We start from the raw sequence: 23,917 nt of genomic DNA, 5'->3' as shown, positions 1-23,917 counted from the left end.
TACCATGTTTCTACCGTGTTTCTACTGTGGTTCTACCATGTTTCTACTGTGGTTCTACCATGTTTCTACTGTGGTTGGACCATGTTTCTACTGTGGTTCTACCATGTTTCTACCGTGGTTCTATAGTGGTTCTACCATGTTTCTATTGTGGTTCTACCATGTTTCTATTGTGGTTCTACCATGTTTCTACTGTGGTTCTACCATGTTTCTACTGTGGTTCTACCATGTTTTTATTGTTGTTCTACTATGTTTCTACTGTGGTTCTACCATGTTTCTACTGTGGTTCTACCATGTTTCTACTGTGGTTCTACCATGTTTCTACTGTGGTTCTACCATGTTTCTACTGTGGTTCTACCATGTTTCTACTGTGGTTCTACCATGTTTCTACTGTGGTTCTACCATGTTTCTACTGTGGTTCTACCATGTTTCTACTGTGGTTCTACTATGTTTCTACTGTGGTTCTACCATGTTTCTACTATGTTTCGACTGTGTTTTACCATCTTTCTACTCTGTTTCTACTGTGTTTTGTTTCTACAATGTTGTTTCTGTGTTTTACCTTCAGTACGGCTATGAGGGCCGTGTCCCTCTGAAGAGCGCTCGTCTGTTCTATGACGTCAGCGAGAGGGCCAGGCGCATCATCGAGTCTTACTTCCTGCTCAACTCAACACTCCACTTCTCCTACACACACCTGGTGTGCCGTACCGCGATCACAGGTGAGCCAATGTCCCAGTGACCATGTCTTGTTCTAGAGGGCTTGTTCGACATTGCAGGCATATGTTAAATGACTGACCTACAAATCACCTTGCATCATACATAAGTTATTTTATTATTTGTAGATCAGTCACAATTTACCCACAATGCATCACAGAATTGATGCTCTCAAACATGCCCATTGATTATTGTATCAATATATCTGTTGTTGAGTTCCTGCCCGACTAGATTTGTAGGCATTGCATTGCATCAACCAATGGTTGCGTTCCATGTCATCGACGGTGCTGTCGAGCATCAGATGGCTGTATCATTTGATATAGCTAATATGTTAATACCAATCCATGCAATGTAGGATCTGGCATGCGTCTGCAATGTAGTCGGGCAGGAACTTGACCCTTATCAACCTTTCCTTATAGTGTCATATAACTTTGTGTCATGTGATTTTGTGAGTTTGAGGATGTTGGTTCAGTCAAATTTTGTTTGTTTGCCTCTGTGTAGGTTAAGTAAACTTAGTCTGTTTTGTGCTGTTCTGGGGTTAATAAAGTTGATCTCTGTTTGGTTCAGGGCAACAGGACCATAGAAATGACCTGAGCCATCCCATCCACGCTGACAACTGTCTGTTAGACCCAGAGGCCAACGAGTGCTGGAAAGAACCACCAGCCTACACCTACAGAGACTACAGGTTAGAGCTTATACCTTAAGCAATAAGGCCCGAGGGGGTGTGGTATATGGCCAATATACCACGTCTAAGGGCTGTTCTTAGGCACACCGCATTGCATCATGCCTAGATACAGCCCTTAGCCGTGGTATATTTGCCATATATCACAAAACCCTGAGGTGCCTTATTGCTATTATAATCTGGTTACCAACATAATTAGAGCAGTAAAAATAAATGTTTTGTCATACCCATGGTATACCGTCTGATATACCACGGCTTTCAGCCAATCAGTATTCAGGGCTCGAACCACCCAGTTTATAATGTATCTTAGGGTTGAAGCTTAGTTCTGGTCCAAGGCTAAGCTGCTTCCTAACTACACTGAACAAAAATTGAAACGCAACATGCAACAATTTCAGATTTTACTGAGTTACAGTTCATATAAGGAAATCAGTTAATTGAAATAAATTCTTTAGGCCCTAATCTATGGATTTCACATGACTGGGAATACAGATATGCATCTGTTGGTCACAAATACCTTTTTTTTCAAAGGTAGGTGCGTGAATCAGAAAAGTAGTCAGTATCTGAAGAGACCACTATTTGCTTTATGCAGTGCAACACATCTCCTTCGTCTATGGTTTGATCAGGCTGTTGACTGTGGCCTGTGGAATGTTGTCCCACTCCTCTTCAATGGCTGTGTGAAGTTTCTGGATATTGGCGGGAACTGGAACATGCTGTTGTATACGTTGATCCAGAGCATCCCAAACATGCTCTACGGGTGACATGTCTGGTGAGTATACAGGCCATGGAAGAACTGGGACATTTTCAGCTTCCAGGAATTGTGTACAGATCCTTGCGACATGGGGCTGTGCATTATCATGCTGAAATATAAGGTGATGGTGGCAGATGAATGGCACGACAATGGGCCTCAGGAACTCATCACGGTATCTCTGTGCATTCAAATTGCCATAGATAAAATGCAATTGTGTTAGTTTTCCATAGCTTATGCCTGTCCATACCATAACCCCACCGCTACCATGGGGCACTCTGTTTACAACGTTGACATCAGCAAACTGCTCGCCCACATGACGCCATACATTTTTCAGAAATAAGCTTCTTTTTTTGTGGCATTGTGTTGTGGGACAAAACTGCACATTTTAGATTGTCTTTTTATTGTCCCCAGCATAAGGTGCACCTGTGTAATGATCATGCTGTTTAATCAGCTTCTTGATATGCCACACCTGTCAGGTGGATGGATTATCTTGGCGAAGGAGAAATGCTCATTAACAGGGATGTAAACAAATATTTGTGCACAACATTTGAGAGAAATAAACTTTTAGTGCATATGGAACATTTCTGGGATCTTTTATTTCAGCTCATGAAACATGGGACCAACACTTTACATGTTGCGTTTATATTTTTGGTTCAGTATACATTGAAATGTACTCATGCTACCAATGGCACCATACTATTCCATTACCTAGTGTTCCATAAGCATGGCCAGTATACATTTCCAATGGTTTTCATTGTGTTCTCAGTGCTCTGTTGTACCTGAATGGAGACTTTGAGGGCGGGGAGTTCATCTTCACAGAAATGGATGCCAAAACAGTCACAGTGAGTCCTCTCCTGAGAAGGGACATTTTTTGTTGGCTGTATTTCCTGACATTTTTATTAGTTTTACTGTCTTACCCTTTCTTCTGTACTTTTTCATGGCAAGTTTCTGTCATTTGGAACATAGTGCATATAAAGCTGGAGCTTTCCACATCCACTGTGATCCCATTTCATAACGACAGTCAGGTGTGACCATGGTCTCCCCCTCCTCCCCCAGGCTCAGGTGAAGCCAAAGTGTGGTCGTATGGTGGGCTTCTCGTCTGGAGGGGAGAACCCCCATGGGGTGAGGGCCGTCACCAGGGGGCAGAGGTGTGCCGTGGCCCTGTGGTTCACCTTGGACCCCCTCTTCAGAGAACTGGTAAACTGTCATGATGACCCCATCTATCATAATATCTTCCATAGTGACACATATAGAGGATAGTATATCATGCTATGTATATTATTGCTTTTTGTTTAGGAGGATGTTTATTGGTATTTATTTAGGAAGATGTTTATTGGTATTTGTTTATGAAGATGTTTATTGGTATTTATTTAGGAAGATGTTTATTGGTATTTATTTAGGAAGATGTTTATTGGTATTTATTTAGGAAGATGTTTATTGGTATTTATTTAGGAAGATGTTTATTGGTATTTATTTAGGAAGATGTTTATTGGTATTTATTTAGGAAGATGTTTATTGGTATTTGTTTATGAAGATGTTTATTGGTATTTATTTAGGAAGATGTTTATTGGTATTTATTTAGGAAGATGTTTATTGGTATTTATTTAGGAAGATGTTTATTGGAATTTATTTAGGAAGATGTTTATTGGTATTTATTTAGGAAGATGTTTATTGGTATTTATTTATGAAGATGTTTATTGGTATTTATTTAGGAAGATGTTTATTGGTATTTATTTAGGAAGATGTTTATTGGTATTTATTTATGAAGATGTTTATTGGTATTTATTTAGGAAGATGTTTATTGGTATTTATTTAGGAAGATGTTTATTGGAATTTATTTAGGGAGATGTTTGTATCATAATACATTGTTCCTGTTTTTTTCCCCTCCCCTCTCCCCCCTCTCTCCTCCAGGAGCGTCTACAGGCTGATGAGGTGGTGCAGGCATTGGACAACCAGAGCAGCCAATCAAAGTGGGACACGAGCCTCAACATCAACCCCAAAGATGAACTGTAGTAGCCAACCAACACCTAGCTCTGCATCCCCCAAATCTTTATCTGTCTATTTATTTAATGAAGTTTGGATCAGAACAATTTTATTTTTGTACTGTTTGATGTGCAGGTTATATCGTTGTTGTTCTTAGTTTTGTTGTCATCGTGGCTTTAGTGTTGTTGTGATTTTTATTTCTGTAAATACCAGTACTTGAGTTCCCATTTGGGTCTTAGTTTTTCTCTCTAGTGACTATCTCTGTTGGGTTGAAACCCAGTCATTGTGCCTCACACTTTAAAGTTCCAGGTCACTTTGTGATGAACTTTAAAGTTCCAGGTCACTTTGTGATGAACATTAAAGTTCCAGGTCACTTTGTGATGAACGTTAAAGTTCCAGGTCACTTTGTGATGAACTTTAAAGTTCCAGGTCACTTTGTGATTCATATACGAGGTTGTTACAATCCCACCCTGTCCTACATACGTCCAGTTCGTACTGCACTGTGAACAAGCCAAAGAGAAGAACGCCAGTTGACATTGTTTCTCTCTGTTATAAAAAATAAATGTCTGTTTATGCTTTGGTTTATAATGTTTAAAACATGCACTCATAAAACAATATTTCTTTCAGGCGGTGTAAACACAGTAAATGTTTATCTATTTATTCATTGAAATATTGTCTTGAATATGCATTTATCGAGAGAAAGATGTCGGGCATTATTTTTACAAACAGGGAGCTATAATCCTTTTCAGTGACGGACAGTAATGTCTGATCTTATCTGTCCCGACTTTATGTGCACTTCCTGTTTGTAGTGTGATAAAGACGTCATCACTCCCTAGCTCTGGTCCATGACGTTTGTGCGTCTTACTTGTGTTAGCAAGCCTTAGTAACGCCTCGGACCAGAGCTAATCCCTCCAACACAGAGTAAGATTACTGTTTACAAGTTAGCTGACACAATGGTGTGTGTTTTAAAGATAGACAGCTGCTATTGCAATTGTCGGCATTTGATATTAGAACCTTTTTAATAAAAGATGTCATTTATTCCTGTTTAAAGGAATTATTATTTTAAGGTGGCGTAACAAGTGTCCTTTCCTTTCAAAACGTCCTCATTTCATGGGTAACAATAGACAGGCACTGTTCTAGTCCAATGGAAAGAATGTGCCTTGTGTGTACTGTGATATTTCAATGATACAACTGCTAACTAAATGTAACTTATCATTAAGTTAATAGAGTAGGGTTTTAGCTTATCTTTTGATAGGGAGGATGGCCACTTTTGTCTAACTAATATTTAAATATGAATTGCTGTAACACAAACAAATTGTTGTATCCATCTCTTTTGTTGTATTGTGTACTTATAAATTAAAAAGACAATATTGCATAAAATAGTTTCAACTGTATCCTTTATTTGGGAATGTGTACATTGTTTACAGTTTGTCAACACATTTTAAATCGGTTCAGTTAACAAACATTTAGAGAAGTGTTTTTTGCAAAAATGTATTTGAAAATCTAGACATGAATATGACAGCAGTAAATCATTAAATCCTTTTTCTATACTGAACAAAAATATAAACGCAACATGTAAAGTGTTGGTCCCATGTTTCATGAGCTGAAATAAAAGATGCACGAAATGTTCCATACGCACAAAAAAACATATTTCTCTCAAATTTGTTTACATCCCTGTTAATGAGCATTTCTCCTTTCCCAAGATAATCTATCCACCTGACAGGTGTGGCATATAAAGAAGCTGATTAAACAGCATGATCATTACACAGGTGCACCTTGTGCTGGGGACAATAAAAGGACACTCTAAAATGTGCAGTTTTGTCATGCAACACAATGCTACAGATGCCTCATGTGTTGGGGAGCGTGCAATTGGCATGCTGACTGCAGGAATGTCCACCAGAGTTGTTGTCAGAGAATTTTATGTTAATTTCTCTACCATATGCAGCCTCCATCGTTTTAGAGAATTTGGCAGTACCTCCAACCTGCTTCACAACCGCAGACCACATGTAACCATACCAGCCCAGGACCCCCACATCCGGCTTCTTCACCTGCGGGATGGTCTGAGACCAGCCAACCGGAAAGCTGATGAAACTGGGTTTGCACAACCAAAGAATTTCTGCACAAACTGCCAGAAACCGTCTCAGGGAAGCTCATCTGTGTCCTCACCAGGGTCTTGACCTGACTGCAGCATCTGTACACAGTTCCTGGAAGCTAAAAATGTCACAGTTCTTCCAAGGCCTGAATACTCACCAGACATGTCACCCATTGAGCACATTTAGGATGCTCTGGATAAACGTGTACGACAGCGTGTTACAGTTACTGACAACGAATTCTCACAGCCATTGAAGAGGAGTGGGACAACATTCCACAGGCCACAATAAACAGCCTGATCAACTCTATGCAAAGGAGATGTGTCGCGCTGCATGAGGCAAATGTTGGTCACACCAGATACAGTCCTAGTCTGGGTTTTTCTGATCCAAGTCGCTACTTTTTTTTAGGTATCTGTGACCAACAGATGCATATTTATATTCTGAATTGTGAAATCCATAGATTAGGGCCTAATAAGTTTATTTCAATTGACTGATTTCCTTATACTGTATGAACTGTAACTCAGTAAAATCTTTGAAATTGTTGCATGTTGACTTTATTTTTGTTCAGGGTAATTACAAATTATATATACATGATCGAGCCATCTTTCTTTTTAAATCTCTAACATCTATAGTCATCTATGTCACTAATATAAATGAATAAACGTAAGAATAAACTTAAAAACACTCTTGACAAGAAATGTAGAGTTTGATTCAATCCGTATCGCCGAAGTTGAATCGAGCCCTTAAAGTTATTATGGTAACAGCAGCAATATGGCTACCCACACTGGGACTGTCTACCCACACTGGGACTGTCTACCCACACTGGGACTTCATACTAGTCCTGAGACTGCCTACTAGCCCTGAGACAACAGCCTACTAGCCCTGAGACGACTGCCTACTAGTCCTGAGACGACTGCCTACTAGCCCTGAGACAACAGCCTACTAGCCCTGAGACGACTGCCTACTAGCCCTGAGACGACTGCCTACTAGCCCTGAGACGACTGCCTACTAGCCCTGAGACGACTGCCTACTAGCCCTGAGACGACTGCCTACTAGTCCTGAGACAACAGCCTACTAGCCCTGAGACGACTGCCTACTAGCCCTGAGACGACTGCCTACTAGCCCTGAGACGACTGCCTACTAGCCCTGAGACAACAGCCTACTAGTCCTGAGACAACAGCCTACTAGCCCTGACACGACTGCCTACTAGTCCTGAGACAACAGCCTACTAGCCCTGAGACGACTGCCTACTAGCCCTGAGACAACAGCCTACTAGTCCTGAGACGACTGCCTACTAGTCCTGAGACGACTGCCTACTAGCCCTGAGACAACAGCCTACTAGTCCTGAGACGACTGCCTACTAGTCCTGAGACAACAGCCTACTAGCCCTGAGACGACTGCCTACTAGCCCTGAGACGACTGCCTACTAGTCCTGAGACAACAGCCTACTAGCCCTGAAACAACAGCCTACTAGCCCTGAGACGACTGCCTACTAGTCCCGAGACGACTGCCTACTAGTCCTGAGACAACAGCCTACTAGCCCTGAGACGACTGCCTACTAGTCCTGAGACAACAGGCTACTAGCCCTGAGACGACTGCCTACTAGTCCTGAGACTGCCTACTAGCCCTGAAACAACAGCCTACTAGCCCTGAGACGACTGCCTACTAGTCCCGAGACTGCCTACTAGCCCTGAGACAACAGCCTACTAGTCCTGAGACGACTGCCTACTAGCCCTGAGACGTTTGCCTACTAGCCCTGAGACGACTGCCTACTAGCCCTGAGACATTTTACATTTACATTTTAGTCATTTAGCAGACGCTCTTATCCAGAGCGACTTACAGTAGTGAATGCATACATTTCATACAATTTCATACATTTTTTTTTCTGTGCTGGCCCCCCGTGGGAATCGAACCCACAACCCTGGCGTTGCAAACACCATGCTCTACCAACTGAGCTACAGGGAATGCCCTGAGACGACTGCCTACTAGCCCTGAGACGACTGCCTACTAGAGACGACTGCCTACTAGCCCTGAGACGACTGCCTACTAGCCCTGAGACAACTGCCTACTAGCCCTGAGACGACTGCCTACTAGCCCTGAGACGACTGCCTACTAGCCCTGAGACGACTGCCTACTAGTCCTGAGACGACTGCCTACTAGCCCTGAGACGACTGCCTACTAGTCCTGAGACTGCCTACTAGCCCTGAAACAACAGCCTACTAGCCCTGAGACGACTGCCTACTAGTCCTGAGACAACAGCCTACTAGCCCTGAGACGACTGTCTACTAGTCCTGAGACTGCCTACTAGCCCTGAAACAACAGCCTACTAGCCCTGAGACGACTGCTTACTAGCCCTGAGACGACTGCCTACTAGCCCTGAGACAACAGCCTACTAGCCCTGAGACGACTGCCTACTAGTCCTGAGACGACTGCCTACTAGCCCTGAGACGACTGCCTACTAGCCCTGAGACGACTGCCGACTAGCCCTGAGACGACTGCCTACTAGCCCTGAGACAATAGCCTACTAGTCCTGAGACAACAGCCTACTAGCCCTGAGACGACTGCCTACTAGCCCTGAGACAACAGCCTACTAGTCCTGAAACAACAGCCTACTAGCCCTGAGACGACTGCCTACTAGCCCTGAGACGACTGCCTAGTAGCCCTGAGAGGGGGCAACATCAGGCTGTGGCTCTCCATGTCCTTCGGGCTGACCGTCTTTCTTCCCTCCCCACCTCCACCTCCAGGCTTGCTCCCCTGCCCTCCTCCTTCAGCTTCATGTGGGGAGATTGTCAGCTTAGAGTGCTTCCCCGACACCTCACTCTCTACCTCCATGTCCTTGCCGTTGATCGGGCTGTGGCACTCCTGTTCTACCACCTCTGTCCTGTGGATGGCGCCACTGTCGCTCTCGCTATACTTCAGCGGGGGCATCACCAGATCCACCAGCGTTTCTTGGAAGTGAAGGCGTCGGCGCAGAGTCATGTCCGGTGCTTCCTGATCCCCCAGCAGCCGATTGGCCAGCTGGAACTTCTCCATTATGTACTTCTCTTCGTCAGGTTGGTCCTTCAGCACCGGAGGGGGCAGAGCTACAGGGGATCCGCCCTTATATGGACTGTCTCGGTTGGAGTCGAACTCCAGAGTTTCCATAAGCGAGGGCCACCTCTCCTCCTTGCACGCTCTCTTCTCCTCTTTTGGGCTTTTCTTGTCCTTCCTTCCTCGCTTATTGTTCTCCTCTTCCTCCTCCTCCTTGTCTATTTCGACGTTGATGTCCTCATAGTCAGGGTGCTGTTGAGGAGGAACAACGGTTCATTATCATTAGTGCACACTGTAGCAAAACGTTTTTATTGGCCAAATGTCCAGTTTTGTAACGTTTGCTATCGTTCGGTTCCGAGTGAATACATCCCAGGAGAGATCTGAGTGATAGTTATATCCACCGAGTCTCTCGACAGACAGTGTGTTAGCAAGCAATATGTTAATTAGGTACTTTGATACTTTATGACAGACATGACGACTTTGTGTGTGTCTGCGTGTGGTTATCAATAATTTATCCAGTGCAGAGCCATATTCCCTGACACAGTGAAAGTTAAGTGTCTGAATGTGACTCAGTAGCTAGGTTTCCGTCCAATTGGAAAATATTCTACATTCTGCATGACTCCCACCAGAGATGTTTCCTTGAAATGTACTTGTTGGGGATAAAAAAAAAAAAACTGTGCGGAATGACGTAGTGCACATAAACATACTCTTTCCACTTAATTTCCCATGTATCAAATAAAAAATACTTTGTGAGAGACATGACGACTGTGTGTGTGTGTGTGTGTGTGTGTGTGTGTGTGTGTGTGTGTGTGTGTGTGTGTGTGTGTGTGTGTGTGTGTGTGTGTGTGTGCTGCTATCAATAATATATCCAGTGCAGAGCCGTATTCAAGACCCTCGATATTTATTGGAAAGGAGCATCAAGCTCATCACCTTGCACTTTCACCACCCTGTGAAGTTCATCATAACTTATTTAATCTGTAGCCTAATAAACTGCATGTTTTCATGACCAGTCATCGCATGACTTCATATTTACTTCGATTTTTATCAATATTTGCGCATTGAAAGTGTTTCCACCGACATTTCTCTGATAATTAATTTTACCGACACAAAAAGGTCCCACCTTTCCATCAGGCCTCTCGTGACATTTTTAATCCAGCATGTATTTAACTCACATAATAATGTTGGAAACCTGGTTAGTGACATGGATTCACACTCAGACACTGAGACGTGGCACACAGGGAGTACAACACCCCACACTCTGACAGACAGAGGAAGAGAAGGGTGACCCACCAGCCCACTGACCTACTCCCAGTCACTCCTCCCCTCCTCACTGATCAACCAATCCCCACTGACCTACTCCCAGTCACTCCTCCCCTCCTCACTGATCAACCAATCCCCACTGACCTACTCCCAGTCACTCCTCCCCTCCTCACTGATCAACCAATCCCCACTGACCTACTGCCAGTCACTCCTCCCCTCCTCACTGATCAACCAATCCCCACTGACCTACTGCCAGTCACTCCTCCCCTCCTCACTGATCAGCCAATCCCCACTGACCTACTGCCAGTCACTCCTCCCCTACTCACTGATCAGCCAATCCCCACTGATCTACTGCCAGTCACTCCTCCCCTCCTCACTGATCAGCCAATCCCCACTGATCTACTGCCAGTCACTCCTCCCCTCCTCACTGATCAGCCAATCCCCACTGACCTACTGCCAGTCACTCCTCTCCTTCTTACTGATCAGCCAATCCCCACTGACCTACCAGGCCTTTGCTCCTCCCCTCCTCACTGATCAGCCAATCCCCACTGACCTACCTGGCTGTCGCTCCTCCCCTTTTCGCTGATCAACCAATCCCCACTGACCTACTGCCAGTCACTCCTCCCCTCCTCACTGATCAGCCAATCCCCACTGACCTACTGCCAGTCACTCCTCCCCTCCTCACTGATCAACCAATCCCCACTGACCTACTGCCAGTCACTCCTCCCCTCCTCACTGATCAACCAATCCCCACTGACCTACTGCCAGTCACTCCTCCCCTCCTCACTGATCAGCCAATCCCCACTGACCTACTGCCAGTCCCTCCCCTCCTCATTGAACAGCCAATCCCCACTGACCTACTGCCAGTCACTCCTCCCCTACTCACTGATCAGCCAATCCCCACTGATCTACTGCCAGTCACTCCTCCCCTCCTCACTGATTAACCAATCCCCACTGACCTACTGCCAGTCACTCCTCCCCTCCTCACTGATCAACCAATCCCCACTGACCTACTGCCAGTCACTCCTCCCCTCCTCACTGATCAACCAATCCCCACTGACCTACTGCCAGTCACTCCTCCCCTCCTCACTGATCAGCCAATCCCCACTGACCTACTGCCAGTCACTCCTCCCCTCCTCACTGATCAGCCAATCCCCACTGACCTACTGCCAGTCGCTCCTCCCCTCCTCACTGATCAGCCAATCCCCACTGACCTACTGCCAGTCACTCCTCTCCTTCTTACTGATCAGCCAATCCCCACTGACCTACCAGGCCTTTGCTCCTCCCCTCCTCACTGATCAGCCAATCCCCACTGACCTACCTGGCTGTCGCTCCTCCCCTTTTCGCTGATCAACCAATCCCCACTGACCTACTGCCAGTCACTCCTCCCCTCCTCACTGATCAGCCAATCCCCACTGACCTACTGCCAGTCACTCCTCCCCTCCTCACTGATCAGCCAATCCCCACTGACCTACTGCCAGTCACTCCTCCCCTCCTCACTGATCAGCCAATCCCCACTGACCTACTGCCAGTCACTCCTCCCCTCCTCACTGATCAGCCAATCCCCACTGACCTACTGCCAGTCACTCCTCCCCTCCTCACTGATCAGCCAATCCCCACTGACCTACTGCCAGTCACTCCTCCCCTCCTCACTGATCAGTCAATCCCCACTGACCTACTGCCAGTCACTCCGCCCCTCCTCACTGATCAACCAATCCCCACTGACCTACTGCCAGTCACTCCTCCCCTCCTCACTGATCAGCCAATCCCCACTGACCTACTGCCAGTCACTCCTCCCCTCCTCACTGATCAACCAATCCCCACTGACCTACTGCCAGTCACTCCTCCCCTCCTCACTGATCAGCCAATCCCCACTGACCTACTGCCAGTCACTCCTCCCCTCCTCACTGATCAGCCAATCCCCACTGACCTACTGCCAGTCACTCCTCTCCTTCTTACTGATCAGCCAATCCCCACTGACCTACCAGGCCTTTGCTCCTCCCCTCCTCACTGATCAGCCAATCCCCACTGACCTACCTGGCTGTCGCTCCTCCCCTTTTCGCTGATCAACCAATCCCCACTGACCTACCTGGCCGTCGCTCCTCCCCTCTTCCCTGATCAACCAATCCCCACTGACTTACCTGGCAGTCACCCCTCCCCTCCGATCAGCCAATCCAGGTCGTTCAAAAATGTCGTCCTCATTCTCCTATTGGGTCCTGGTGCTGGTCACCACCTGACTTATCTTTTTCAAATGAAGCAGAACAACCAGACAGGATCAACCAGACAGGATCAACCAGACAGGATCAACCAGAGCAGGCCCACTGGTGAAGTCCACAGGAGGTTGGTGGTACCTCAATTGGGGAGGACGGGCTTGTGGTAATCCTGGAGCGGAATACGCTGGAATGGTATCAAACAAATTGATTATATCTGTTAGATGCCATTCCATTAGCGCCGTTCCAGACATTATTATGAGCCTTCCTCAACTCAGCAGCCTCCACTGGTGAAGATTGCCCCAATGTTGAACTTTCAAAGAGTATCCATATTTGCCTTTGGGCCAAAGTCAATTATCTTTCAATTCACACCAGATGGGGGCAGTTTGTGCACTGACAATCCCTCGTAACACAAAAAGAGAATACAACTCCCAACTCTGTAAGCACGCATCACAAGCGTTCAACTCACAGATCATCAGTCATATAGTATAGTAGACCTGTATTCATTCTATGACTCATGATGGTCCTCTCCTGGCCGAATGATGCATAGCGCAGGAGAAACACTTCAACCTGCTACAGCTGCAGTTTGCATTACATTATGGGACGATATTGTGAGATACACTGTCTTAACTGGGATCGGAGTTACTGTTAGATGTATTGCAGCTTGTAAAATCCTGCTGATACAACAGGATAGCATGATGTGACAAACAGTCAGACTTTGTCTGGTTTCTATGGTCCACGAGTAAACAGCCTAGAATGGGATAAAGCTCTCCGTAGTCTAAATATTATTATAACAGGGTGGTTCAAGCCCTGAATGCTGATTGGCTGAAAGCCGTATACCGATACAACATTTATTTGTATTGTTCTAGTTACGTTGGTAACCAGTTTATAATAGCAATAAGGCACCTCTGGGGTTTGTGGGATATGGCTAATGGCTGTATCCAGGCACCCCGCGTTGCGTCGTGACTAAGAACCGCCACTAGCTGTACCACACCCCCTCGGGCCTTATTGCTTAATAATAGGCTACTATTTCTACATAGTCAACACGCTTTATTGTATGACAAAAGTCTAAAATAACAACAAACGAAGAGCTATGTAAGCGATAGAGAAGTTGCAAATATAATCCCATCAAAATAAACACACCGCGAATAAAAATAAAAAACGTTTGTATTATATCCTCTTCTATGGACTCTGTCTGTCTTTGGTCTTTGTTTTACCGGCCTACATGTTCGTGATTCAGCCAGAACACCGGTCCAGATCATCTCCTCTGCTTCTTCCTCTCCCGGGCGTAACTAATTAGGGTTTAATATTGCTGTTGTCATAGATAATTAGAACAACATGCACATGCTTAAACCAGAAAACAGACACACACACACACACACAAATACGTTTTGTTATTCTATTCTTATAGTGATCTAAAATTAATTTCCATTCGAAATCCTATTTTCCCAAACCCCTAACCTGTAACCCTAACTCCTAACCCACCTCTTATCCTAATTCCAACCCTAATTGTAACCCTAACCTAAATCTAACCCCTAAACTTAAAATAACATTTGTCCTCATGAAGACGTGTCCCCACAAGGGAGAATTGTCCATGTTTTACTATCATTGTGAGGATTTTAGGTCCACCACAAGGATAGAAGAACCAACCCACACACACTTCCGTTCGTGTGCGTAATGGGGCGGCTTTTATATTGTACACCCTTTTAAAAAGGTTGGAGCACAAAGCAATCCTTTTTCTGATCATTTTAATCTACGATTTGTGTGAGAAAAAAAGGCATATGGCATAATTTTCTTCGTGCGTTACAGGAACAAGAAAATAAATCCATCAGTCATTATGCGCCAATTCCTCTTATCTTGACAGAGCGCGACGGGTCCCTTGTCACGTTCTGGTTAATAAAGACACGCCTACAGAACAGCACTGGCTTGTGGGTCTTGCTGTTTGCTGCAGTTCACTATCAGTTAAACAAGCCTGCAAAGTCTCCTCGGAAACACCATTTCCCATGCTTCATCGCTCGGTTCAAAGCAAGTACACACCCCCCGGACCTTTAGAGAAGTGTCTGCCTGCACGGCTGTCAACTTGTGATAGTATTTCTCCGTTTTTGCTAGATGTCTACCAACTTGTACATTTTACACGGAGACGACAGCTAGATCATTTACTACTCATGGCTACCATCGTTCTTTATTCCATAAACAGAACGGCGCAAACCACCGTGAGACAATGTTTGATTCCTTATTCAAAGGGAGCTTCCAGAGTGGACTCGCACCTTTCTGTCTTCCTTAAAACTTCAGTCCGCAGGTTAACTTCGCTTCCGAGAGTGATATGGGTTCCCAAAGCTACTGGGCGAACCAGGAGAGGCGCAGTGCTGGTAGCTGGAGCAGCGGCGGCAGTGGCGGGGTTTGTGGCCAGCGCTACTCACTTTCAGCGAGCTGAAATGGCGTCAGTGATCCCCAAAACCGAGGAGGACACGGAGATAGCGGAGAAATGCAAGACATTCATGTCTCCGCCGTGTACCGACGTCAAAGTTCTGCAGCAGAGGAAAGAAGAGATGTGCACGAGGATGGAGATGCTGATCATGGAGACGCAGGCGGAGTTCTGCAGAGCGCTCGAGGAGGTGGACGGCGGCAAGTTCAAAGTGGACCGATGGGAACGGAAAGAAGGCAAGTATCTCCCGGTTGGCACGTGCCAATGTGCGCCCATGGATAGACTAGTCAGTCAACCTCTACCTAAATCCGGTGTATAATCTTACATAGGCCGATCTGGCAACTACCGATCTGGCAACTATCAACCCTGGCACATTCACAATGACACAAGCAAAACATAGACGTGTTCAATGAATGTACAAAAACTAATCCGAAGGTTGTCCACCCTGTCCTTAGTCCAGATGGGTCTAGTAACCAGCCACACTGTCTTATTCTGAACCCATGCCAGTATTGGTATGGCAATATAGCAAAGTGATTTTGGTTTTGGGCCTTTCTTTAGTGTAACATAGTCTGCCTGTCTGTTTCAGTCTCTGTTTGTCCATGCCTGTCTGTTTCCGTCTGTCTGTTCGTCCATGCCTGTCTGTTTCCGTCTGTCTGTTCGTCCATGCCTGTCTGTTTCCGTCTGTCTGTTCGTCCATGCCTGTCTGTTTCCGTCTGTCTGTTCGTCCATGCCTGTCTGTTTCAGTCTCTGTTCGTCCATGCCTGTCTGTTTCAGTCTCTGTTTGTCCATGCCTGTCTGTTTCCGTCTGTCTGTTCGTCCATGCCTGTCTGTTTCCGTCTGTCTGTTCGTCCATGCCTGTCTGTTTCCGTCTGTCTGTTCGTCCATGCCTGTCTGTTTCCGTCTGTCTGTTCGTCCATGCCTGTCTGTTTCAGTCTCTGTTCGTCCATGCCTGTCTGTTTCCGTCTGTCTGTTCGTCCATGCCTGTCTGTTTCCGTCTGTCTGTTCGTCCATGCCTGTCTGTTTCCGTCTGTCTGTTCGTCCATGCCTGTCTGTTTCCGTCTGTCTGTTCGTCCATGCCTGTCTGTTTCCGTCTGTCTGTTCGTCCATGCCTGTCTGTTTCCGTCTGTCTGTTCGTCCATGCCTGTCTGTTTCAGTCTCTGTTCGTCCATGCCTGTCTGTTTCCGTCTGTCTGTTCGTCCATGCCTGTCTGTTTCCGTCTGTCTGTTCGTCCATGCCTGTCTGTTTCAGTCTCTGTTCGTCCATGCCTGTCTGTTTCCGTCTGTCTGTTCGTCCATGCCTGTCTGTTTCCGTCTGTCTGTTCGTCCATGCCTGTCTGTTTCCGTCTGTCTGTTCGTCCATGCCTGTCTGTTTCCGTCTGTCTGTTCGTCCATGCCTGTCTGTTTCCGTCTGTCTGTTCGTCCATGCCTGTCTGTTTCAGTCTCTGTTCGTCCATGCCTGTCTGTTTCCGTCTGTCTGTTCGTCCATGCCTGTCTGTTTCCGTCTGTCTGTTCGTCCATGCCTGTCTGTTTCCGTCTGTCTGTTCGTCCATGCCTGTCTGTTTCAGTCTCTGTTCGTCCATGCCTGTCTGTTTCCGTCTGTCTGTTCGTCCATGCCTGTCTGTTTCCGTCTGTCTGTTCGTCCATGCCTGTCTGTTTCCGTCTGTCTGTTCGTCCATGCCTGTCTGTTTCCGTCTGTCTGTTCGTCCATGCCTGTCTGTTTCCGTCTGTCTGTTCGTCCATGCCTGTCTGTTTCCGTCTGTCTGTTCGTCCATGCCTGTCTGTTTCCGTCTCTGTTCGTCCATTGGTCAATCCGTCTGTCTGTCTTTCAGGTGGCGGGGGAATCAGCTGTGTGTTGCAGGATGGGAAGGTGTTTGAGAAGGCAGGGGTCAACGTGTCCGTGGTGTTTGGGAACCTGACCGAGGAGGCCGCCAAGCAGATGCGCAGCAGAGGGAAGGTCCTCAAAGGAAAAGATGGTAAAGCCCTCAGAGTTCATATCAACCTCATAAACTACAGCAGAACTTTCTGTTGTCTTGCAGTACAGTGTGTCACCTCATGGTATGTGGTTCACCCAAGACCAGAGATGGCCGTTCTGATAACAGAATGTGTTAAAGGAATCAGGATTGGAACCTTGAGTCGGACTATGGTTGAGATGAATTGTATTTAATTGTATTGTTTTGTCCTCTCCCAGGCAAGCTGCCGTTCTGTGCCATGGGCGTGAGCTCCGTCATCCACCCCACGAACCCCCACATTCCCACAGTGCACTTCAACTACAGATACTTTGAGATAGAAGAAGGAGACGGTGAGGCTGTGACCTATGATCTCATACCATTCAATAGTCAGAGCTGACATAATGAATGATCACTCTTGTCTCTTTCTTTCTTTTCTCCCCCCCCAGGTACTAAACAGTGGTGGTTTGGTGGGGGTACAGACCTGACTCCTACCTATGTCAATAAGGAGGATGGTGCTCACTTTCACAACAGTCTGAAGGAGGCCTGTGACAAACATCACCCTCAGTACTACCCCGACTTCAAGAAGTGGTACGACACGTATCTGTGACAATGTGAAAAAAGTGTGTGTGTGTGTGTGTGTGTGTGTGTGTGTGTGTGTGTGTGTGACTACACTGGGTGGGTCTCTACTGTTCAGCAGTGATAAGAAGACCGTTTGTTCAGTGGTATCTAGATAGAAAATGACATTGTGAGTGAGTGTGGGTACTGTTCATCTTTGTGTGTCAGTGTTGTGTGGCTTCCTATAGGCTCTTTGCGTTTTAAACATTCATTCATTCAGTTTTCCCCAGGTTTACATTATCTTGAACTTCTCTCAAGTCAAACATACAGTAGTTGTATTTTTAAATAACTTTTGGTTGCATTTTCATTTAGTGTAATAACATTATTTTAACCTAATAACTACCTCTGTGTCTAGAGTCATTGAATCTAGTAGCTCTACATTTCTACCATGTTTTCAGCCCGAGGTCGATGCCCGCAAGGAAATCTCATTAGCATAATACAAAAATCCGTCCGTTTAAACTAGAGATATCTGGGTTTTTTTTGCATTGGATGCATTTCAATCCACCGCCTCCGCCGATGTAACACTATGACAGATGACAGCGCTAGAGTGGTGTTTGTCAGACCATGAGACATCCCGAAAATCAGTCTTCTCACAAAATCGTCTAACATCCGAACGGTTTGGCCTACAAAACTATTACGACGTCTCTATGGAAAGACGAGACTTTCACGACCTTTGCTCTACGACCTCCACAAGTGTCAGGAGACTCGTCTAAATTCGGTACAGCCGGTCTGTCGACTTCTGTCTGAACCGTTTTTGGCTACACACTAATATGAACCGTTTGGGCTACACCCCTCTTTACAAAGGTTAGAGTCTCAAGGACATATACACTACCGTTGAAAAGTTTGGGGTCACTTAGGAATGTCCTTGTTTTTGAAAGAAAAGCACTTTTTTTTTTGTCCATTAAAATAACATCAAATTGATCAGAAATACAGTGTAGACATTGTTAATGTTGTAAATGACTATTGTAGCTGGAATATGGAATATCTACATAGGCGTACAGAGGCCCATTATCAGCAACCATCACTCCTGTTCCAATAGCACGTTGTGTTAGCTAATCCAAGTTTATCATTTTAAAAGGCTGATTGATCATTAGACAACCCTTTTGCAATTATGCTAGCACAGCTGGAAACTGTTGTTCTGATTAAAGAAGTAATAAAACCGGCCTCCTTTAGACTAGTTGAGTATCTGGAGCATCAGCATTTGTGGGTTCGATTACAGGCTCAAAATGGCCAGAAACAGACTTTCTTCTGAAACTCGTCAGTCTATTCCTGTTTTGAGAAATGAAGGTTATTCCATGCGAGAAATTGCCAAGAATCTGAAGATCTCATACAACGCTGTGTACTACTCCCTTCACAGAACAGCGCAAACTGGCAGAATAGAAAGAGGAGTGGGAGGCCCCGGTGCACAACTGAGCAAGAGGACAAGTACATTAGCGTGTCTAGTTTGCGAAACAGACGCCTCACAAGTCCTCAACTGGCAGCTCATTAAATAGTACCCACAAAACACTAGTCTCAATGTCAACAGTGAAGAGGTGACTCCTGGATGCTGGCCTTCTAGGCAGAGTTACAAAGAAAAAGCCATATCTCAGACTGACCAATAAAAATAAAAGATTAAGATGGGCAAAAGAACACAGACACTGGACAGATGAACTCTGCCTAGAAGGCCAGCATCCCGGAGTCACCTCTTCACTGTTGACGTTGAGACTGGTGTTTTGTGGGTACTATTTAATGAAGCTAACAGTACATGTCGGTTGTTTTCCTCTCGGACACCCACAGGCCTCACAAGACTCATCTGAAGGTCCCCCGGTACCAGTTGAAAACATGTATGGAAGTATATATGGAGACAGTTTAATGCCAAAAATATGGGGTTAAATGCATGTAAAAAAAGTTTTTTCCTCTGAAATATATGAGAGACACATCAGAACATACTTCCTTTTTTACATGTTCTGGGGACTCTCCATGTAGTGAATATGTTATTCAATGTTGTATGGGCTAATAGCAGTATGACCAAAAATAAATGTTCTTCAAATGTTTGTTTTTTTAATATATATTTTGGATCCTTCAAGGGGTCTTAAAATTCTAAATCAAATAGCTAAATGATCCTTGGTATGACCTCCTTAAAACTGTTCCATATAGTTTAGTAGAACCCCCCACCACCACCACTCGCCGGCTTAGACGGGGCTTAGACTCTGATGGGTTAAATATCTGTAGAAGTACTGCACTGTACCAGTTGTTATGCAATTTTGCAGGGACTGTAAATCTTAACATGGGAAACACTTTATTTAAAGCCTGCTGAATCTAAGTTCTAAAGCAGTATACCTGCAGGCAGGTATAAGTAGTGCTACCAAAACAAGCTTAGTTCATTCAAAACACTCCTCCTGCTGTGCTGCCCTGTAGGTGTGACCGGTACTTCTACATCCCCCATCGTGGCGAGACGCGGGGCATCGGTGGCATCTTCTTTGACGACCTGGACTCTCCCAGCCAGGAAGAGGCGTTCAGCTTCGTTAGGAGCTGTGCCCAGACCGTGGTGCCCTGTTACCTGCCCATCGTCCAGAAACACCTCAATGATCCCTTCAGCCCAGAGGAGAAGGACTGGCAGCAGGTGCGGAGAGGAAGGTGGGTACAGATGTGCCATTTAATAAATACATATAGTGTGTGAATTCTCACAATCATGCCTGTCTTCTGTCTGTAACTTGTGCGTGTGTGTTTTCAGGTATGTGGAGTTTAACCTGGTGTATGACAGAGGGGTGAAGTTTGGACTGGCCACGCCAGGCTCCAGGATCGAGAGCATCCTCATGTCCCTGCCCCTCACAGCCAAGTGAGTTCTGTGGCATCACACGGTCGTGCTGCTGCTAGCGCTGAGTGTATATCACTGGTGATTGGGTACTGGGCTGGTGAGGACTGTGGGTGTGCTACTGTCTACAGGAATGTATGTGTGTTGTTGAACAGACATGAGAATAGGGATCACATCAGCTTCGTGATCATCCTTCCCTGGTTAATAGTCATAGGTTCAGAGAGGGAAATGCTAGTGTCAGTCAATCTACCAATCAATCTTCCAATCATATAATCCATTTCTTTATTGTTCCAATTGGGAAACGTAGTGTACCGCAGCCAGGGTAAGAAACGACGTTAAAACAATAACCATAAAACAGATGAATTTGAAAGGAAATGAGAGCTGGCTTCCCGTTGAGTCAAGGAGACGGTACTCAGTATGTCCGTGTGGTATGTCCGTGTGGTACTCAGTATGTCCGTGTGGTATGTCCGTGTGGTACTCAGTATGTCCGTGTGGTATGTCCGTGTGGTACTCAGTATGTCCGTGTGGTACTCAGTATGTCCGTGTGGTACTCAGTATGTCCGTGTGGTACGTCCGTGTGGTATGTCCGTGTGGTACTCAGTATGTCCGTGTGGTATGTCCGTGTGGTATGTCCGTGTGGTATGTCCGTGTGGTACTCAGTATGTCCGTGTGGTATGTCCGTGTGGTACTCAGTATGTTCGTGTGGTATGTCCGTGCGGTACTCAGTATGTCCGTGCGGTACTCAGTATGTCCGTGTGGTATGTCCGTGCGGTACTCAGTATGTCCGTGTTGTACTCAGTATGTCCGTGTGGTGCGTCCTATTGTACCAGAGACAGGCCTGTGGAGTCAACTCATTCAGCTTGGCGCATGGCATTTCTATCTGCAGTAGCCCCAGGTCTCATTCATGCTGACGGTATTCTCTCTCCCCAGGTGGGAGTACATGCATGGCATTTCTATCTGCAGTAGCCCCAGGTCTCTCATTCATGCTGACGGTATTCTCTCTCCCCAGGTGGGAGTACATGCATGAGCCTCCTAAAGGCACCCTGGAGGCCGATATGCTGGACGTGTTACGAAACCCCAAGGAGTGGGTCTGACACGGACGTTACCATGGCGATAACATCCTGACTCAACCTGGTGATGACTGGAACAGGTGTCCGTCCCCTTTCAACTGCAGATCGTTGCTTTTTCTCATTGGTCAACTCAACTGCAAACTCATCACTGACACTATTAGCTAGTGTTACTGGAAAAGGCACACTCGCTCTTATTGCTTTTACACTTTGTTTTAATAATGTCTGTGTCTGATAAGCCTTGTTACCACTGCCTGAATTGCTACATCATGGATGTCTTTTCCTTTTTGGATCGATTGCTTCATCTGTCTCTCAGTGCCCTCTGGTTGTGTTCACCAGGCAGTCTAGGCACCAAACAGATGTGGGGGGGGAAAGGAAAAACCCTTATTCTCATTTTCAGTTTCAAACTGTTTTCTTCCGTCTGTTCGTGCTGAATGTGTACAAGAAGAGAAAGTGGATCTGAACCCCTCGGTGTGTGTGGGCTACGCCGTTGATGTAAAACATCATTAAAGATGTTTTTATATCCTATCTGTCATCCACCAACAGAATTTAATAATACAAGTTCTATGAGAAAGTGCATCGTCAAGATTGGAGCTTGTGATCTTCTGTTCTCTAACCCAGGATCGAGTCTGGTGAGCCAGAAAGGGGAGGGCACCAGGATTGTTTGGTTACATACTTAAAGAAGCTAGTTGGGCAGCCCGTTTAAAAAAAAACTACACAAATTGGTCTTTTGACCAATCAGAATTTTTTTTTTTAAATTGTCACGTGCCGAATACAACCTTACAGTGAAATGCTGAATACAACAGGTGTAGACCTTACAGTGAAATGCTGAATACAAGCCCAGCTCTGAAAAAGAGCTGATGTGACGTGATTGGTCCAAAGACCCATTAGTGGAAAAAAATATAATAATTGGGCTGCCTGTGTAAACACAGCCATGTTAGACCCAGGGGTGTATTCACACGGAAGCAAACAGGTGGTGCAATGGTCAGGTCTATTTAGGCATGGTTAATGAATCACTACATATATAGTTACGATTGTTTAAACAGCTTTTTTAAATAGCAGAGATGAATGTCCACAGGATGATCAAGATGGAACTCGCTTCATGCTTTTGTTTAAAACTAGGAAAGGGTTGGAGACATTTGGAGGCACTTACAGAACATGGCTCCACATGTTTGAAAGTATTTTATTACAAATTAATTCAAGCTCAGTACATATCCAAAGGTTTACCATATATTTGCTTAAGGCATTGTAAAAACAGGATTTCAAAAGGTAACAGTACAATAATAGGTCATGTCCAGAAACTCATGTCTTCTACCACATACATATAGACACTTAAAAGATCTGAAATGATTGGACAGATATAAGCAAAATAGGCTTGGTGGAATAGTTGTTATCAGAGGGAAAGGTGGAACTATCACCATATTGCTTTAGCACAGGGCTGGGCAACTGACCCTTTTGAAGGCCATCAGATCAGTAATATAATGATAGGAACTGTCAGGGTTTCAACTTACTACTGTTGAGAGTTACAATAGAAAACACAAAGTGCAATTTCCAAATGTGGTTGTGCATCAGCCGTTTCTCTTACGTCTAGTCACTGATAGTCGTTCAATTAGCTCATGTCAGCTAAACATTTTTACATAGCTGGCCACTAAAACAAGCAATCTAAACTTTTTATTATGGTAAAATTATAAGCCGGGGGCCCCTATTGATTTTGTTAATCTCAATCAGATATTAACTGCAAAAAAATTCTCTCCACCCTATGGCAAAATGTGCAGAATTGCAGGAAATTTACTGTTAAACAGCAATTTTTCCTCTCTGCCCCATGGCAAAATGAGTAGAATTGTATGAAATTAAGTAAACTTATCTGCTGTCAAGGTGGGGGGGATGTGGGTATGCAGTCCCTCATGAGTTTTTTTGTAGCCCCCACCACCATCAAAGTTGCCCATCCCTGCTTTAACCATCAAATCCTCTCAGATCTCAGTGTTTAGGGAAGGGTTCTCCAACCCTGTTCCTGGAGAGCTACCCTCCTGTAGGTTCTCACTCCAACCCTGTTCCTGAAGAGCTACCTTCCTGTAGGTTCTCACTCCAACCCTGTTCCTGAAGAGCTACCTTCCTGTAGGTTTTCACTCCAACCCTGTTCCTGAAGAGCTACCTTCCTGTAGGGTTTCTCTCCAACACTGTTCCTGAAGAGCTACCTTCCTGTAGGTTTTCTCTCCAACACTGTTCCTGGAGAGCTACCTTCCTGTAGGTTTTCTTTCCAACACTGTTCCTGGAGAGCTACCATCCTGTAGGTTTTCTCCAACCATGTTCCTGAAGAGCTACCTTCCTGTAGGGTTTCTCTCCAACACTGTTCCTGG

The 23,917-nt window shown here is 45.4% G+C and overlaps 2 protein-coding genes across 2 annotated transcripts in view; both read left to right on the top strand.

Annotated features, from left to right (window-relative positions):
- p3h2 (prolyl 3-hydroxylase 2) overlaps positions 1-5,501 on the top strand; it is a 174,881-nt gene extending 169,380 nt beyond the window's left edge. The window contains exons 11-15 of the mRNA XM_014149483.2: positions 563-713; positions 1,276-1,393; positions 2,905-2,980; positions 3,195-3,335; positions 4,050-5,501. Coding sequence (XP_014004958.1) covers positions 563-713; positions 1,276-1,393; positions 2,905-2,980; positions 3,195-3,335; positions 4,050-4,151 — 588 coding nt within the window. The 3' untranslated portion in view covers positions 4,152-5,501. The remainder of the gene's footprint in view (positions 1-562; positions 714-1,275; positions 1,394-2,904; positions 2,981-3,194; positions 3,336-4,049) is intronic.
- A 9,244-nt stretch (positions 5,502-14,745) lies between these two features.
- cpox (coproporphyrinogen oxidase) lies at positions 14,746-22,146 on the top strand. The gene is made up of 7 exons (XM_014149484.2): positions 14,746-15,372; positions 16,965-17,108; positions 17,324-17,434; positions 17,531-17,672; positions 20,097-20,315; positions 20,413-20,517; positions 21,503-22,146. Exons 1-7 carry the CDS (start codon positions 14,877-14,879, stop codon positions 21,585-21,587), a joined length of 1,302 nt encoding a protein of 433 aa, XP_014004959.1. The 5' UTR covers positions 14,746-14,876; the 3' UTR covers positions 21,588-22,146.
- The last annotated feature ends 1,771 nt before the right edge of the window (positions 22,147-23,917 follow it).

This window comes from Salmo salar, chromosome ssa16 (genome assembly GCF_905237065.1).
Source record: "Salmo salar chromosome ssa16, Ssal_v3.1, whole genome shotgun sequence".
NCBI lineage: Eukaryota > Metazoa > Chordata > Actinopteri > Salmoniformes > Salmonidae > Salmo > Salmo salar.
This window is presented reverse-complemented; position numbering and strand designations above follow the sequence as displayed.